The following is an 18,664-nucleotide window of genomic DNA, read 5'->3' as shown; positions in this document are numbered from 1 at the left end:
CTTTTTTGTGTGTATTTTCTGCACAGCCAAATATACAACCGTTATTACCACTGACTAGTTTCACCTCCCCGCAGCGCTCATTTGATGCTTGAATATCCGTCCTGCTCCTTTAAGGCGGCCGCGTAGGTCAGTTGAGAAATATGACTTGACTGAAGGAGGGTGGCGCTTAAACTACTGTGACAGCGACTGGCCATGTGAATGCAGCTGAAGGAGTGATCAGCGGGAAACCGAGATCAACAGATAATCGTCACTACTGCCTTTTTTTTTTTACCCCCCAAACACGTCTGACTGGAATTTTCTTAAATGGTTCATTTGCGCTCAAATTATTTTTTAGATTTTCTCTCACGGGCCACCCCGGATCGCTAAAGTTCAGAGAGCTACATTTAAAGAATATAATTATAGTGTAGTTTCCCCAAATAGACTCTGACTTGTTAGCCTGTGTGAAGATAGAGTGGAGTCACTGTGGTAGAGTCCGCACGGGACAGGCGGATGCGTTAGAGGTCTCAGCTTTACGCATTTACCGGAGGAGGGCTGGACTCATCGCGTTAATCCGGAGAGTTGCTCACAGTTTGTCCCTCTGTGCACCGCTGTTGACAGCAAGCCGGTGTAAAACATGCTGCAAAATGGAAACGGAAAGCAAAAAGCTCCGCAACCGCCAAATGCTGGTGAGACAGAGTCAGACTCCACGGATGGCAACCCGAAACTGCAGCAAGAGCAGCCGGCAGTTCTCCCAGCCGCCGACAAGAAGGACGCAGAGTCCACACTCTTCCCCATGCCCACTTACCCTAAACTGGAGATAAAGCGAAACGCGGTGACGGACGATTATAAAGTCTCCAATCAGGTTCTGGGCTTGGGGATCAACGGCAAAGTCCTCGAGTGCTTTAACAAGAAAACCGGAGAGAAGTGCGCGCTAAAGGTATCGAAGTCTCATGAGTATATCATAAATTGTCCCCGACCCTCCTGTTTACACTCTCACAGTATAACTGCAGACTTTATAGCTTTTAAGCGATAACTCTAGATCATCCCAGCTGAAAGAACACCTGTTTCTGATACAAGTTTATCTCTCACTTTGTTTGGATGTAATAACATAGATGTCGACTGTCCAGACTGGTCAATCCATTTGGAAAAACAGGCGTCAGTCCATTATGTTGGATTATGGTGGTGTGTCTAGGTATTTATTTATATCACTTGCTGCTCCTCTAAATTTGATCCTAATCTAATACAAGTATGGTTTAAATACCAAACTGTATGGAAACACGGGTCCATAAGCTATCCTAAAGTGTTTGTTTGCACTGTGGGTTTAAAATATAAGAGTGGAAACTTGTGTAGACAAGAATCAAGAACTATGACCTTTATGGAAGTAGGATTTTCTTTTTCCAGGAACATGAAAGGTTAAAGGTTACTAACAAAACCAGTGTTTGACATAGACAGATAGATGAATAGACTGCTGGTTTTGCATGTATATATACCTACTGATCATACTGGGTTTGACATGCACTGTACATGCTTCTCCCCGAGCTCACATTCACATATCTGGTGGTGTTTCCTGGAAGGTCAGCCTTTTGCAATCAGTTCCAAGTTAATGGGTGTGTGGTCACCTAGCCATAAAATATCACGTGCTACACTGCTTCAAAGAGACACGGACTGTGATGGTGACACTTTATTCTGGGAGCGGTAGAAACCTTCACACTCATCTGCACACATGCACAGGTCGTCAGGTTTTCACCTGTCACCACTGGTCCACAGACCCGGAGAGATTTACTGGCTTACAGTAATCCATCTGGATCTGAGCTGCCAGTCAGGCAGCAGTGTCAAAAGGAGAGCAGACCCAAAACTTTGGGATAGAAACTAAAGCTAAAGATTTTAAAAAAAGAGATAAACTGCAGCAGGAAATTGAATATTACAAAAAAAAAGATAGAATGCCAAAATCAGAAAGGGGATACTTTTCTTGATAGCATCATGGGTGGGACCGGTAAAGAAAACAATTCTGCTTAGAAATATGAGCAGAAAGAATTACTTAAAATGAAAAAGACTTCCGATGCAGAAAAAATCTTCAGGCAAAGTGCTAATCTGAATCCAGCAAGTTTTTGTCTTTTGTCAGAAGTAATGACAGAACTGAAACACACAAAGAAAGTTTTGTGTCTTTTAATGTTCTGCCAAAAGACTGTGTATGTGTGTGTGTGTGTGTGTGTGTGTGTGTGTGTGTGTGTCACTGCAACCACACTGTTCCATAGGGGAAAGCCTGCAATAGATCGCTGTGACCCAAGTAGAGAGGGAACGCATCACATTAAACCTCTGACCATCTTCTTCTCTCTGAAGATCTGTTAAAAGGTGCAGAAGAAACACCTCTGATGGCTCAGTCTGTCTTCTCTATTGTAGCTGCTGCAGTTTTTCTTTTGCACTGTGCTTGTTCATACAGCCGTTTATGTAAATTTGATTAATTTTGTTATGTCAAGTTAAATAGTGAGTAAAAGTAAACAGAGGCTAGACTGATGTAGAGTCGGATGACCGGCCCATTGGGTTTTTAAATTAAGTGTTGCTCTGAGCGCTGAATGTAATAGATGACTATGGCTTTAATCTACTTTGCAGCAGTGCTTGAACAAAGCCATCCTTTCAGTGTAATGTAGTTAAAGTTATCTTGGTTCTTTTAACTTGGATTTTTCTTACTTAACAGCAGGGAATGGGAGAGAGAGCCCTGTGCTGTTTGGATGCGTTCGTGACCTCCACCATTAACTGCTTAGACAGAGGTACAAATCTGTCCGGTGATTGTTCCATTTAAGAGAACATTGGGCCTTTTCGAGTGAAGCTAAATGGCCTGCAGGTCTGTTTTACTCATAGTCAAAATCTTATCAGTGGCTTTGGGTTCTGTGGTTATCACTTTGGCACACTTGTTGCACATATGAGTGTATTTCAGGGTGTAAATTTTCCACACCATAAAGGAAATGCCCACTGTTTTGGTTAAAGGCAGCTCCAAAAAATACTTTTGTTTTGAAAGTTTCTGTAAGATGTCATAGGTTAGGGTTAAGCTCCCTCCAACAAGTCAATCAGTCTCTGGGGTCCTCTTGAATGAATGGAAGGATTTAGGCTTTTAAACCTCATCAACCCAACTTCTGGGATCACTCTGATCACTCTGTACCTTTACAGCACAGAGGAACTTTATGTTTCCATTGCTTCACTTCCACTTTCTATATGCAAAAATGCATTGTGAGTATTTTTATACTTGAGCAGTAGAAGTCTTCTAAGAGGTGGCTGTGGCTCAGGAGGGAGCACAGGTCATCTGCATCCTTGGGCAAGATACTGAACTGAAGTTCCCTTGATGTGTTCATCAGAGTGTGAATGTCAGACAGAAAGCAAAGTGTGTGAATGGCTAAGGTTCAAGTAGAAAAGCACTATAGAAGAAAAAGGCAATTTTGAGTGAGTTTTTCAGGCCTTTTAAATCATTATAAAGAAAAAAAAGTGATTCTAGGATTGGCATCATCAGTCTGTGTATCACTTTGGTCCAAAAGCAAAAGAAACAACCCAACAAATCTTTGATGTTCTCTGAATATGAACATGTTAGGATTGCTGACATTAGTATTTAGCACTTACACAGTCTCCTGCTTTCTAGACCACTTTGCTGTAGCCTTTATGAGCAGATCTTTATTGGCAGATGTTGTAAAGATAAACCACATTTTTATGAAGATATACAGACCAGCACTTTGAAATTCACTAATATTTAATAGAGTGTAAACATGTTCGAGCAATTAAAGTGTGTTTGTGTGTGTGCGCGCGCGTGTGTGTGTTAACCAAGGTTCTGTGGGAGGCAGCATGTGGTTAAACTTAGTGGGCGTTATCAGCTAAAGGTGTGTGTCTCAGTGTTTCTTAAGCTTCTGCTGACACAGATCTGATTCGTCTGAGTGTCGAGTCATCGTTGACTGGTTTACGTGCCCTTTCAAATAAGAACAAAATCCTCTTGAAGATTAACAGTCTCGTTCTCTTAGTCCTTCCTCTGCAACCCTTTTTATGTTTTACTACAGTGCTACAGGTCCCTTTTTATTAGAGCCGATTCTGTTTCGCTGCAGGAAATTAAGGAAACCAGCTCATAAACTATCTGCTCTTGATTGGAGTCATAAAGCTATAAATTACATAGCAAAAGCAAAACCTGCCCACTGCTCCGCTTAAAGTCAAGGCAAGTGGGCGAGGGTGAGCAAAATAGGACACATGTAGTAGCAGATCAGACACCGGAAACCCTCAACTTCTTCTTTAACACACTGCCGTCCTCTGAACCCTTTGCTTCCTCTTTGACATTAGCAAGCAAAAAAAGATAGAGGAAAAAAAGGCACTACACAGATGAGCTGTTTCTTTCCGGCATTTTGGGGTTTCCAAGAAATTTCATGTTTACCCACCAGCTGAATCCAATTTGCTCGGGTAGAGCCTTGCGAAAGTCACCTGTAACACACCACAGATTTATGTATGTGTGTCTGTCATACGTCAGTGAGTCAAACTCTGTGTGTGTTGTGTATTCTAGGCGCAGTCTGTAAGCAGACCGGCCTTGTGAACAACAGGGGATAGCTCCATCACTGTCACATCCAAAAATACCCCTTGACTGTGCGCTATGTCAAAGTCTGCCACCTGCTTTGTACGTCTGTGTGTGTGTGTGTATGTGTGTTTATGTGTGTGTGTCTGCTGTATTGCAAACTGTGTGAGTACCCGGCTATTCCAGTATTTATAGGCATCAGTTCTTATACTGACGTTAGAGCTTGAACTACCAATCCACTTACAGTCGTTTTGAAAAGAAAGTACCCTCTTTCCGTGCTTTGGTTTTACATAACAACAAAAAAATCATCTGATTCTCACCAGTTGTTAAAACTATTTAAATGCCACCTCAAAGGAGGAACAGCACGCAGCATGAGATTATAAGTCATTACTTATTAAACAATAGCTAAGCTAAAATACGGAAGTTGTGTAAGCGACTAAGCACACCTCACGATTCAGTAGCTTAGAGAATCACCGTTAGCTGCAGTAACCTTAAGTAATGGTTTTCTGTATGAGTATCAGTCTCTCACATCTTTGTGAATGAATTTTGGCCCCCTTTCTTTGCAATGTTATGGGTATTTGTTTATGCACAGCTCTCTTGGGGTCATGCCACAGCCTTTGCGTCAGGTTTATCTGGACTTTGACTGGGTCAACACCTTGATTCTTTTCTTTTTCAGTCATTCTGTCTGTGGATTTGCTGCTGTGCTTGGGATCAAAACAGTATCATTGACCCAGTTTAGCCCAAGCTGTAGTTGTTGCACAGACGCCCTCACCTTTGAATTTAAAGTACTTTGGTATACAGAGGAGTTCACGGTTGACTCAATGAGTGCAAGGTACCCAGGTCCTGTGGCTGGAAAGCAAACCAAAATCATCACCCCCTCCACCACCGTGCTCGACAGTTGGTGTGGGGTGTTTGTGCCGATGTGCTGTGTTTGGTTTTCACCAAACGTAACACTGTGAAATATGGCGCAACATCTCCACATTGGTTTGTTCATATGAAACTTTGCGATGCTAAGCTGTGCTGCAAATGTTCCTTTTAGATTGAAGAGGCTTTTTTTCCCCAGTCACCTCTCAAAAAAAGCCATATTTGTTCAGTCTTTTTCTATTTGTCCTGTCACAAACTTTAACTTTTAACATACCAACTGAGGCCTGTGGAGTCTGAGGTATAACTGCATTGTCTGACCTTGGGGTCAATTTGATGTCTTGAATGTTTTCCAGTTGTGAGTAATCAGACTAAAACCAGGACTGATGAGCAACAAGATCACTCGTGATGTCTTGACGTTGTGTAACACACACCTGAATGCTGCAGACCAGAGAACTGCCAAAAATCATCTGCTTTTATAGCATTGAATGCATCTGCCTAGCAACACCTGTCTCACCCTTACCCTCTTAACTCCTTTGTAAGCAGTAGGGATGTACTGCTGACTGCTTTTACAGCTTTTGACTGACTTTTTGTTAAAAAAAAAATAACAACACAGTGTAATATATCATGTAATTTTTTCATACAAGTACATATTTGCCAATTTTTAGACCCACGTATGTCTTGACATGTAAAACCTAAGATGATGTAGATTATTTTTACCATCAATGTATTTAGTATTGATTCATCTACTTATCAGCTTGGCTCATGTATATCGCATTATGCAGAAAAAAACAAAAACTGCTTTCCTGGACTAAGATGAATAAATCCCAGGAAATATTTGGATTTTTTTTTTTTGCTGTAAACACAGTTTATAATTAACAGCAATTGATTTTTAACTTTATTTATTGTTTTCTGCCAGCTGTATGGAAATGTTTTGATAAAATGATGCTGCTGCTTTGTTACACTACACCAAAACTATCCATGTTAAAGTTGAATGACTCGTCATAAACGATTAACGTGACATGATCTGTCCTTCTCTCTGCGTCTCTCCCAGATTCTCTATGATAGTCCCAAAGCGAGGCGAGAGGTGGAGCTCCACTGGCGAGTGTCAGGAGGGCCGTACATCGTTCGCATCCTGAGCCTCTACGAGAACATGTATCACGGGAAGAAATGCTTGCTCATCATCATGGAGTGGTAGGATCTCACCAGTCAGTTAGCACTTCCTTGAATCAAACACTTTCTCTGTAATTTCTTATTTAAAGCTTTTCTTAAAAAAAACAACAGTGTCTTGAAACTTAGAGTAACTCTGCTCTCTTTTTGTTGACAGCATGATATTAAAGAAGTTTTCATTCTGTGGGATGTAACGATGAATCAGTATTTTAATGTGAAAAAGAGCTCGGAGTGGGTACAGAGTCCCATAAGTCACAGCTCTGAGTAGGACAAGAGATGGTGTAAGATGACGCCCTTTGAATAAATGACAACACAACAAAGTGATAGATTAAGAATAACAAGCTAAAGTTGCCCTGCATCATTTTTACAGCTTCCACTTTTGCTTTTTTTCTCTCTTTTTTTTAACCTTGCTTCATGACAAACAAAGAAAATGAGCTCAGCAGTGATTAAGGTCTTACAACATGCCCACATGTTTTTCCAACAAGATACTATCAACGCTGTTGTGACACTGTAACTGCACAGATAACAGCAACTCAAGCTCAAAGTGTTAGTTGGGCTAAATATAAACAGAATTAAGAGGCCGTCCTGTATATGGTCTCCTTCTGTCAAATGATAACACTAGTTCTTTACTGAGGTTAGGTTAGGATAGAGCCGGGCACACGCTTACGTCATCTGTGGATTTTATTTGAAATGAGAGATTATGTCACCTTTCAGCACAGCCGGTGAAGCCATTCCCTCGAACGTTATGCAGATGTCACGGCAGCCATGTTGACACGAAGTAACGCAGGTGTTACCGGTGTGATTAACCAGGGAGTCTGATTTATTTACGAGCCTTAATTATGTGATTAGTAACACCTGCGTTTTCCAGCTACGTCATGTCACGTGGCCGCTGGGAGAAAAGGGTCTATTTTTTTTAAATATGTGTAACACATGTTTAGTTACATAATAAGCTCTGCCCCACTGAGCCATAGTGACCTTTAACTTTATACAAGTTAAAGGTCAGTTATAAGAGCTGCTGCTCTGAAGCTGACATAGAGACAGAATTTCATCTGGAATTCATGTGTCATGACAAACTGTTTGTAATGCATTCAACGCCATTGCTAAACAGTCTGTGTGTGTGTGTAAGTGTGTGTGTGTGTGTGTGGTTCAGGTATTACTCATGTTGTGGGGAAGTGTTTTCCTTATAAGGACAAAAACACACAAAAACGCATTGACTTGGACAAAAACACTGTCCAAGTCAATGCATGTTGTAAGGTAGGAGAAGGTTAAAGGTTTGGAAAGAAGCTACAGTTAAGGTGAATATGAGTGAAGGACGCATAACTGTGTGTGTGCGTGTGTGTGGGTGTGCTTTGACACATGTTTGAACACTTTTTATTTCTCTAAGGGAGAAAATGTGAATAATTCAGAGGAAAAAAAAAGGTACTCCATAGGCACGACACCTTTGCTCAGTATGTGGGAATTTTAAAGAGTGATTGTCATCACCGCATTGACTGACATGGCAGGTGGTTGTTATATGTGCGTAGTGACCTTGGCGGTACACACACAGCGAGAGAATGTCTGCTGCTTCCTGTATGAAGGAAGTTGCTCGGCTCGCTGTGGGTAGCTTAGCAGCTCCCGTTCCTCCTTCAGCTCTCAGTTCATTTGTGATCCACAAGAAGCGTGCTGGAGTAAGTGCGCTTACTTAATGCAATTATGGAGACATTTTTCCAAAGAACCCAAGGTGGAGTTTCAGGTATCAGTGATTCTCTATGACACACAGTGAAAGTGGAGAGTGGGAAGCACAATCATCTGGTTCAAGATGTTTTTGGTAGTGAGTCTCTGAACGTTTCTCAGATATAAAATGAAACCAAACGTTTATGTTATTGCAAAATAATGTCTGATTGTGTTACTAAGTCATTAATGACACTACAGAAGTGACAAATAGTGTTTATATCACTCCAAGATGAATTAATAATGACACACTCATTCAGTATAAACACCGTTTTGTTTAGTAGGAATTTGGTGCTTTTCCCTTCTTCCTGTTTTTAAACTGTCTCGGTTTCACTTTCACTCAGTATTTTTATTATTTCACTTACCGTTTCGTCACAGAAGAAACTCCAAAAGATTTAGCAGTGTGAGTAAATAGTTCATAATTAAGTAAAAGAATCCCCACTTTAAAAAATAACACTAGTAGTTTAAAATAAACCTGGTGCTTTTGCTTTGGGGGAACACCAACATTTCTTTTGGTCTTCCTTTCCTTTACTGATTAAAAAAAATGCTCCCAAATGTTGGTGTAAAGGCAAGCGGATCTTTAATGATCTCTAATGTGTAATTTACAGACAACCTTACATGGACAGGCTCCTGTAGCAGAGCTCTAGTCTCCTGTTGTCTGATCAGGGTCACCCATCTGCACACACTTATTTTAAAACCAGACGTGATCACACTTTAGACCCTTAACTTTGGAACAGCCTTCCTTATCAGGTTGGCTGATGGTTGACTCTGTGGTTTGTTTGAATCTTTTGTCTGTTATCTGTGGCTTTTTGTATGCAGGATTGAATGAAAGGCTGTGTGCTTGACTCTGTACAAATATGTACACTTATTTTTAAAGCCTTTTTATCCAAACTGTGAAGCACTTTGTAAAAGTGTTACACGTGTACTAACAGAAATGTGGGTACTATTCTATAATACACCAATCCCTGTTCTCTCCCTGCTTGTCTATGTGTCCAGTATGGAGGGAGGAGAGCTGTTCAGCAGAATCCAGGCCAGAGGAGACCAGGCGTTCACTGAAAAAGGTGAGGACTGATGGAGGGCAGACTCCACGTGATGGATACACAGCAACGGTGACGTGTTAACTAGTTAAAGCGAGCTCTCTTTCATTTGTGCCTCCTGTTGTTTTAACACTGGAATTGCTTCTGGTTTGAGAGAGTCTGCTTACCTGTTTTTCCTCCCAGAGGCATCAGAGATTATGAGGGACATCGGCACGGCCATCGATTTTCTCCACAACATTGATATCGCGCACAGAGACATCAAGGTACGCAGAGATGAAGTTCAGTGCCCAAATCGTGAAGCATGTGATGTCATGTCTGGGTAGTTTGGTGAAAGCTTGGTTCACTTGTTTTCCTCTGCTGCTTCCACCTCCAGCCAGAGAACCTGCTGTACACAAGTAAAGAGAGAAATGCGGTCCTCAAACTGACAGACTTTGGCTTTGCAAAGGAGACCACGCTGCACAATCCTTTGCAGACTCCTTGTTATACTCCGTACTATGTGGGTAAGATGTCTTACTTTGTCCCGTGATGGGTTTGGGCCTTATTAACAAATGAGCCAGATGTTTCAAAATGACAGTAATAAGCTGCTGAGTCACTTTTTGCCTGTTGCCTAATCTCCACTGTTATATTGTTTGTACGTGTGTCTTCCTGTTGATAAGCTCCCGAGGTTCTGGGTCCAGAGAAGTACGACAAGTCATGTGACATGTGGTCTCTGGGCGTCATCATGTACATCCTGTGAGTACTGTCTTTGTGTGGAGGCCAGTGCTGATTTCACCACAGATGTTATTGTACGACACATGTATTTGGGTATTGTTACAAGAAGCGCTGCTTAATTTTATTACGTTTTTAAATGGTTGTCATCATTACGGCTTGTTTGTCTCTGCAGATTGTGCGGCTTCCCTCCGTTTTACTCGAATACAGGCCAAGCCATTTCTCCTGGGATGAAGAGGAGGATCAGGATGGGCCAGTATGAATTTCCTAATCCAGAGTGGTCGGAGGTGTCACAGGAAGGTGAGGAACTCAAACTAAAACACTGTCAAACAGTATATTAGCTTGCAGCCATATAGGCAACGAGCACACATAGTTACCGTCAGGTCTATTTGTCTTTGGACAAGGACACAGTTTTTGTAGGGTTGCCTCTTTACACCAGCACAGTGGATTTTAAATCAAACAGATGATTTAAGTGCAGATTTACATCTTTGACAAGGGGTTTGATAAAAATTATATAATATATAAAATTTTGTATAAACTATTTAGAAAATTAAAGCCATTTTTTCTGCTTAGTCTGCCATTTTCAGAGGTTCAACTGGACAAAGTGGCATCATTTTAAATAAAAGGATTTTTTTTTTAGACTTGGATAAAAAACCTCTGCTGTCAGATACTTTTTGAGGTCTAGAAACCACAGACCAAATGTTGTGCTTCCTATCTTAAGATGCTCTGCCAGGCCTGTACTGCAGCCTCCTTCAGTTGCTGCTTGTTGAGGTTGAGATCAGCTGACCGACGTGGCCATTGAAAAATATCAGATCTCAAACGGAGGGTCGTTTATAAAAAACAAAACTAAAATTTTCTAAAATTACTGTAAATTCCTTAGACGTGTCAAATTGAAGCCACTGTGCTGTTTAAGAAATGCAAAATTCATAAACATGTTTCATTCTTCAAAAATGTACAAATTTTCTACAACTTTTAATTTTGTATGGCAGCAAAAAAAAGTCTGTAGCTTTCCTCTGTTTAATCCATATGAATAGAAACACCTGTAGGCTAAAAGTCTGAGCTTTTGTGAGAGAATTACAAAAAAACCCATTTTTAATATATTTGTCTTTTTATTGTAAACATTTGCAGGTTTTACAAATGTTTACAATCATGTGTGACACCGCAGTGTTTATCTGCATTCATGCGTGTATGGCCTGCTTATCTGCTACCGGTCTCTCTTGTCAGAAACAGGAAACCTTAAACAGCAGGGGCTGCACTCAGGCCAATTCTGCAAATTTACTGAATGTCAATGTATGTCAAGTTAAGATATTATCATACAGAAACATTTTCGAGAATCATATACAGCAAGATATAATCTTGCCCCAGTTTGCATCTTGCTGTTGCCGGCTCTTCAAACTTTACTTACAGTGTGGTTAAAAAGTATTCGGCCCCTTCTTGGTTTCTTAGTTTTATGTATATTTGTGTATATGTGTATATTTTCACAATTAAATGTTTCAGATCATAAAAAATGTAATATTAGAGAAAGATAACTCACGTAAATAAAAATGCAGTTTTTAAATGATGATTATTTTTATTAAGGGAGAAAATACTATCCAAACCAACCTGGCTGTGTGTGAAAAAATGATTCCCTCCCTTGTTAAATCTTGAATTAACAGTGAATGATAAATGATGAACCACATTTCTTTAGAAAGCTGAGTTTAATTTCACCCGTCACACCCAGGCCCGATTGCTGCCAGACCTGTCGAATCAAGAAGTCGCTAAAAGAGAAACTGCCTGACAAAGTGAAACAAGCTAAAAGATCTCAAAAAGCAACATTTCATGCCATGACCTAATTTAAAAAGTCACTGACAACTATCAGGCTTAGAAAGGTTACACAGCAAAATCTCCAGTGTTAAATTGACACTAGAGAGTGTCTATATGGGTCCACCAACCTGAGTGTTAAATATAACACTGTTGAGTGTTAAATGAACACTTTTGACAGTAACCTAGTCAGTTTTGAAGTTTAACAATGACCAACACTGAGCAGTGCTGATTTTCTAACACTGGAAAATAACTCAAAATGTTAGAAATTTTCCAAAAGAGTGTTCATTTAACACTCAACAGTGTTATATTTAACACTCAGATTGGTGGACCCATATAGACACTCTCTAGCGTCAATTTAACACTGGAGATTTTGCTGTCATTTTTAAGGCTTTGGGACTCCAATGAACCAAGATGAGGGCCATTATCCACAAATTTAGAAAGCTTGGAACAGTGGTGAACCTTCCCAGGAGTGGCTGGCCTACCTGAAAGTTCTCCAAGAGTACATCAACAACTCATCGAGGAGGTCACAAAAGAACCCAGAACAACATCTAAAGAACTGCAGGCCTCACATGCCTCAGTTAAGGTCAGAGTTCACGAGGCATCTATGGGGGAGGTCCAAGGAGAAAACCACTGCTGACCCAAAAAAAAAAAACCTCACAAGGGCTCGTCTCACATTTGCCAAAAACCATCTTGATTATACCCAAGGCTTTGCCTCTCTGGACTGACGAGACAAAAGGTGATCTGGGCGACTTGCTGTAACTGATGGAACTGTGAATTCTGCTCTACCACAAAATCCTGAACTGTGGCCATCAGTTTATGCCCTGAAGCTCAGGTGCACAGCAGGACAGTGATCTGAAACACACCAGCAAGTCCACCTGTGAATGGCTCAAAAAAACAAAATGAAGGTTTTGAAGTGGCCTAGTCAACGTGGAGTGAAATGTGATTGAGATGCTTTGACCTTAAACAGGCGGTTCGTAGTCGAAAACCCTCCAATGTGACTGATTTAAAATAATTCACCAAAGATGAGTGGGCCAAAATCCTACACAAACACTTGATGCAATTCTTCCTGCCAAGGGTGACACAACCAGTTATTAGGTTTAGGCAGGGATTACTTTTTCAGATATAGCCAGGTAGTTTGGGATTTTTTCCCCAATAAATCTTGTTCTAATGTTCAATATTCTATCCATTGTTACTGTCTAATTAAAATGCATCCAGTGTTAAATATGTGGCTCCGTTTGCTCCAGTGACTCCTTCTTCTTCTTGGTATTATATTTAAACTCTGCTCTGACCTTTGATTTAACCTTCCTAGATGCAGGAAATTTGTAATGATGCAAATTAAAGTTACAAGGGGTTTTTTTTAGCATAATATCCCTGAGTAATATTTTCCTTTTCCTTCACAGTGTGCTGTTGAAAGTACTTTGACTCACAGAAAATGCACCAGTGAAATATATTGTTAATTCAATAAGTTTGGTTGTGGAAACATCAACAACTGGGGGGAAAACCTTTTTTTTTTTTTTCATATCAAGTCTTATTTATATACAGTACTGTACAAAAGTCTTGAGCCACATGTGATTTCTTTATATTCCGCTTCCACAGAGCTAATTTCAGACAGTGGTACTGGGTATATTTTCAAAATTGATGTCAAAAAAGTCAGATTTTTAAATAAAATGTTTTGAAATAGCTTCTCTGTAAAGCATGACAGGGATCCCAAATGCACTGATAATAGATAATAGAAAGACATAAAACGCTATCAGTCTGTTCTCCCCAGAGCCTGAACCTCGAGACTAGTTGAAGAAATTACAAGAAAGCATGCCTAAGAGTTCAGCCTTTGTTAAAGAATAAAGGGGGCCATGCAAAATATTAATTTCGATGGTTGTTAAAACTGTAAAAACTCTGTTTTTGCCTTATATCCTGTATTTCCCTGTACATTTGCCCATGTTTCAGCAAATCACAGCATATATTTTCAATTTATCAACCAATATATAAAACAATGAGACAAGCAGCTGTTTTAATAGTGACATTTGAATTCAACACATCAAAATCCACTATAAATAGGACATTTTATCTCCAAGGCAAACATCATGTGAAAAGTTGTAAACTTTGCATTGCCTTGTGTCTCCCAGCAAAAGATTTGATCCACCAACTACTGAAGACAGACCCTAACGAGAGAATGACCATCACCCAGTTTATGAACCACCCCTGGATCAATGTAAGCACCCGTACACGCCTCATCTACTGCTTCCTGCTCGTCTGTGCATCTGTTTGCTCACGTCCTCATCTGTGTTTGTGTTTTGACTCTGCAGCAGTCCATGATGGTTCCTTCCACTCCCCTGCACACCACACGGGTCCTGACAGAAGACAGAGAGATGTGGGAGGACGTGAAGGTCAGTAGCACGACAACATCGACCCCCTCTGGTCACATCTTGACATTACAGCTTGTTAATGATAGGCTGCTGAAATGTTCAGCTTGCGGTAGGGTCTCAGTTAATGTTGCAGTGGTTTATAGACCAGTATGGGGGCAAACTCCAAAAATATTGAACTGGTAACTTTCCAGAATGCATGAGAATGTCCCAGTTTACTCTGGTTTCTCTTGAAACCTCGAGCCTCCATGTCCGCTCTGAAATGCACCTAAAGGCATACGTATGATGTAATCAAGGCCGCTTACAATCACATCATTAAAAAGCTCAGAACCACAGAGGACATATACAACAATGTCAGCTGTTGGAGTAAAACCCTAACGACCTCTAAACAGATTTTCATGTGTGAAAACAGCAAAGTGGCCCTTTAAATATTCTAATGATCAAAATGTGAGGAAAACTGCCATCCTCATGTCTTTACATCCTGATTATCTCCTGACAGCCAGCAGGGTGAAGAAGTGTTCGCAGTCTGTACAACTGTATGAGTTACAGTTTAATATTTAACCCAAACACACCTAAGCTTAGCTTACCTTTTGCCATTCCTGCATTTTTTCCTGATTTAAACTACTAAACAAAAGAAAACACCGCTTCCTCATATCAAGTTCATTCAACCATGCAGAAATGTACAAAATGTCTCGCTTAGGCAATCACTTATTTTCAGTCCCTGTAAATAACATGTGGAATGGCACATTCCTTCACAACAGCTGAATGAACAGGTTTGTCATGATAAGGTGTGAAAAGACCATTCAGCAAAATGATACGCTCACAATACACCACTGCTGTGGGCACTGGGTACAGCGTTGCATAAAAGGCCACTTCTCAAAAAGCAAAGAGTCAGGAGGGTACAGTCTGAGCTTTATTCACCGTAAATGAAAAAGGTTTCGTTTTCTCTGAGGTCTGTTCTGACTCATTTTGACTTCAGTCCTTTTTTTAAATCATAAAAATATTTCCAGCCTGTTTCCTTTTTTCTTTCTACCTTTGCTTAGTTCTTTCCCGCTGCACGGATCTTGAACAGCAGCGAACTGCGTGGAAACCCTTGCAGCAAAGATTTTGACATTATAGGAAACGTCCTCCTTTGTTTCCTTTCTAAGAGTTGATGGTGTGAAAAATGACTAATGAGAGGATAGATGTCAGCTCTAATTATTTTGGGGTGGTGTGAAGCCTGGAAACAGCTAACCTGACACCATCCTACAGCAATAAATTCCACTTATCAGCACTTTTAAAGCTTCTCTGGTTAACATATCATCTCTTTTTTTTAAATTCAGACCTATACTGATGTGTAAACAAAAAAAAGTTGCAGGCTCTTTGGGTTTTATGTCCTCACAGTTTCTTGACCAACACCTGCAACTGTTCCCTGCTGAGAAACAGTCCTCACTAAAACCTCAGCTTCTCCTTTTTATACTTTTTGTTTGGAAAATAAAAAGCAGACACATTGCGTTAATTCATTAGCTTTAGCGTGCTTGCTTGTTTTCTCCATTTTGTGTCTTGACGTTATGCTAAGCTAACTGGCTGCTCTTTGGAAACATACATGTGCCACTGGTAAAAAGCAAACGGTTTCCACATCCATAAGCGCCAGCTAAATCCTCCAACATCTGCCTCTTCTCTCGCAGGAAGAGATGACCAGCGCTTTAGCGACCATGCGTGTGGACTATGACCAGGTGAAGATCAAAGATCTCGACACCTCCAGCAACCCTCTGCTCAACAAGAGGCGCAAGAAGGCCGCTGCGGGGGGCAAGAGTGGGTCCACGGTATGCCAGAGTCAGTGAGGCAAGGATGAGCTTTGGTGGAAGGTTCAAGAGGTGCTTTAGACTTCTGAGAGACTCAACTTCAAGCAAGTGCGCTCTAAAATAAGAGACATTAGGAACGCCAGAGTTAAACCTGGATATTTCGGGGACGTGGAGACGTGATATCACCTGTCTGTTGTCACCGCAGGCCTGTCTGTTTTTAATTATTTTGTGTAATAATGTCTTTTCTTTTTTGGGAGGGGGCTGGGCTGTTTGTAAGAGTACCTGTGTGTAGAGATATTTGTAGTGGTATATGTTGTGTATTTGAATGCTGGATTTACCTGTCTAAGGTGTAACTATGCAGTTGTGTGCAGATCACACTCAAAGAAACTAACTGTGGACAGACTGTGAAACTAAAAGGCTCATTATTGTCTTTTGTCTTAATATCATCCTTCGTTTGCTGCCTTCCTTTTAGGATTCAAAATCCTAAAATGTTAATAAAATGTAGCCTCCACAATCGCTTCCATCTGAGAAACTTTTTTTGTACAGAATCACTGCTGCAGATCAGTCTGGTGTCCTGTTAACAGAGCAGCACTCAGACTGTCCTGTAGCTGCAGTGGGCTAACGGCTGATTGTGTTGCATTGGCAAGTTGTGTCAGTTTTCCTGAGAAATTTCTTATGTGTCACTGTGGTGATAAAATGCTTCAGGTAAATTGTGACTACAGTTTCTCTTTAAAATACAACCTTAGCAGGGAGAAAGGAAACCTCTTATGTTGGGTGAATCCACTTCACATAGATGCTAAGATTTTCCACGTGGTGGTTCTAAACACGCTCCTAAACTTAAAATAAGAGTTTTCGTGTGACAGACACGTTTCCTGTGGATGTGGCAACATTTTTCTTTTTTTTGGTATCGTGTATTTCAGGCTTTGTCAGGCTGCTATTAATAGGAGCAGCGAAGTAGTTGTGTGGGACGCAGCCATCTGACATGTCATTCAACTGCAAAAGGTCAACATTTTCATGTTTATGATTGCAACCTTTAGCCCACTTTGGTCATGTGATGCTGAGAGTGTTAAGGGGACGCTGATCATAAAAAGCTACTTGGCTTTTCTGCCTTTGGGATGTTGCCATACTGTCAGTGGGACTGCGCAGCTCTTCTTCGGGCCTCTGTGAACGTAAGAAGTTTAGAAGTTCTGAGAATAAAACAATAAAGTCTCAGCTTTCCCCGAGTGAAATATCACAACATATTCCAAAAGATGTTTTTTTCCTCGTGACATGATTAGGGGAAGGAATGTTTTTGTGCTAATCGCTCCATAATACAGAGACAAGTCCAGTCATGATGTATCACTATGTCTCAATTACTAACATGATGTTGACATGACAGTGTCTTGAACACTTCCCTTTTTTTGCGTAATTCCACAAAAGCAAAGGGTTGCAAACCAAAAGGTTAAAATAATAAAAGCATGCCTGCTTAAGTTAGGAGTCTGTTTCCTCAATGGGGGATCACAAATTACATCTTTGATTGAGTCATTTGGTTGCTGTTATCAAACACAGTTTTTTAAAATGTGGTTATCCTGGTGTACTGTGAGAGGTTTTGGGTGCGAGGCTAACAGCAGGAGCATAGGGTGAGTGGGATGAGTGGTTTGATCTCTTTAGCCTTTAGGGAGGAATGTGCTGAAGGTCGGTGGAGAGTTACGTGACTTTCCACTGTTTCTACTCCACCCCGTCATGAATAGTCTGTGTTGTACGTGAAGCCTCCCGAGTCCTGGTCGTTTCCATTTCCACGTGTTTTTCTGCCCATGCCTCGTCGTTTCCCCGGTGTCGTCCTATCTTATCTTTTCTGTGCGTTCGTATGCGAGGCTGTCTTATTCTTTATTCACAGATCTGCATTTGCAGGCTCCTGCTTGACAATTAGTCTCACCATCACTATTATAGTTAAGGGTATCATCATTGCCACCAAAATAGCCTCAAGTCCTCACAGGCATGTCACATGATGCTTATATTATCTCCAGAGGGTCACAGTGCTTGGTAGCTCAGTGCATGTGTGCTTCGTTTCATAGCATTGTATGGAAGATCGGAGAATTCTTTACTGCAGCTATAACTGATACTTAGATGCGCCTTGACTTCATTTTTTTTCACAATTGTTGTCTTAGAACTTTAAATAAATTAAGTTGGGTTTTGTCACAGAAAAATATGAAAAGAAGCACAAAATAAATGTTAGTACCATTAGAACCACAGAGAATCTCTTCAAGATCACAGGTCTCCGTTTGGTGTGATTCATCTTGCACTGATCATACTGCACACATCATATTTTGTAGTCTTTCTTCCATTCTTTCCGTCACAGGTGCAATAACTCTCCAAAAACTATTTTATACCAGGAGTCTTCCTGTGTGTATTGTCCAATTAAACGCAGCATAGCTGTAAACAACAGGCCCCACCAGTATTGGCTGAGTTACGTCAAGGCAAGGAGGAGCAGTCTTCCTGAGCTACAGAGAACAAGTTCTGCAAGTATGACAGCTCCTGGAAAGCTTTTAAACTTTTTTAAAAATAGGATTTGGTTTTCACATTCAGCAGTAAATAAGTGACATGGTTCAGTTTTTTTTTTTTAGTATTATTTGAGCAGAATATTCTATATGGCTAAGTAGGATAAAGAAATTTTAGAGCACATTCAGCATACACTGGATGATTTTTGAGTTTTTATTGTTATGGTATGAACTATGG

The 18,664-nt window shown here is 40.6% G+C and overlaps 1 protein-coding gene across 1 annotated transcript; it reads left to right on the top strand.

Annotated features, from left to right (window-relative positions):
* Positions 1-157: 157 nt before the first annotated feature.
* mapkapk3 (MAPK activated protein kinase 3) lies at positions 158-16,700 on the top strand. The gene is made up of 10 exons (XM_006784651.3): positions 158-916; positions 6,432-6,571; positions 9,254-9,318; positions 9,478-9,557; positions 9,668-9,794; positions 9,951-10,026; positions 10,178-10,302; positions 13,929-14,014; positions 14,109-14,189; positions 15,833-16,700. Exons 1-10 carry the CDS (start codon positions 614-616, stop codon positions 15,986-15,988), a joined length of 1,239 nt encoding a protein of 412 aa, XP_006784714.1. The 5' UTR covers positions 158-613; the 3' UTR covers positions 15,989-16,700.
* The last annotated feature ends 1,964 nt before the right edge of the window (positions 16,701-18,664 follow it).

Source organism: Neolamprologus brichardi, chromosome 5 (genome assembly GCF_056152115.1).
Source record: "Neolamprologus brichardi isolate AB-2024 chromosome 5, ASM5615211v1, whole genome shotgun sequence".
NCBI lineage: Eukaryota > Metazoa > Chordata > Actinopteri > Cichliformes > Cichlidae > Neolamprologus > Neolamprologus brichardi.
The sequence above is the reverse complement of the archived record's forward strand: the minus strand, read 5'-3'. Positions and strand labels throughout refer to the sequence as shown.

Coding starts and splice junctions, on each gene's coding strand:
- mapkapk3 (XM_006784651.3), top strand. CDS start 614: ATGCTGCAAAATGGAAACGGAAAGCAAAAAGCTCCGCAACCGCCAAAT. Junction 9,795..9,950: donor TTATACTCCGTACTATGTGG/GTAAGATGTCTT, acceptor CCTGTTGATAAG/CTCCCGAGGTTCTGGGTCCA. Junction 14,190..15,832: donor AGATGTGGGAGGACGTGAAG/GTCAGTAGCACG, acceptor CTTCTCTCGCAG/GAAGAGATGACCAGCGCTTT.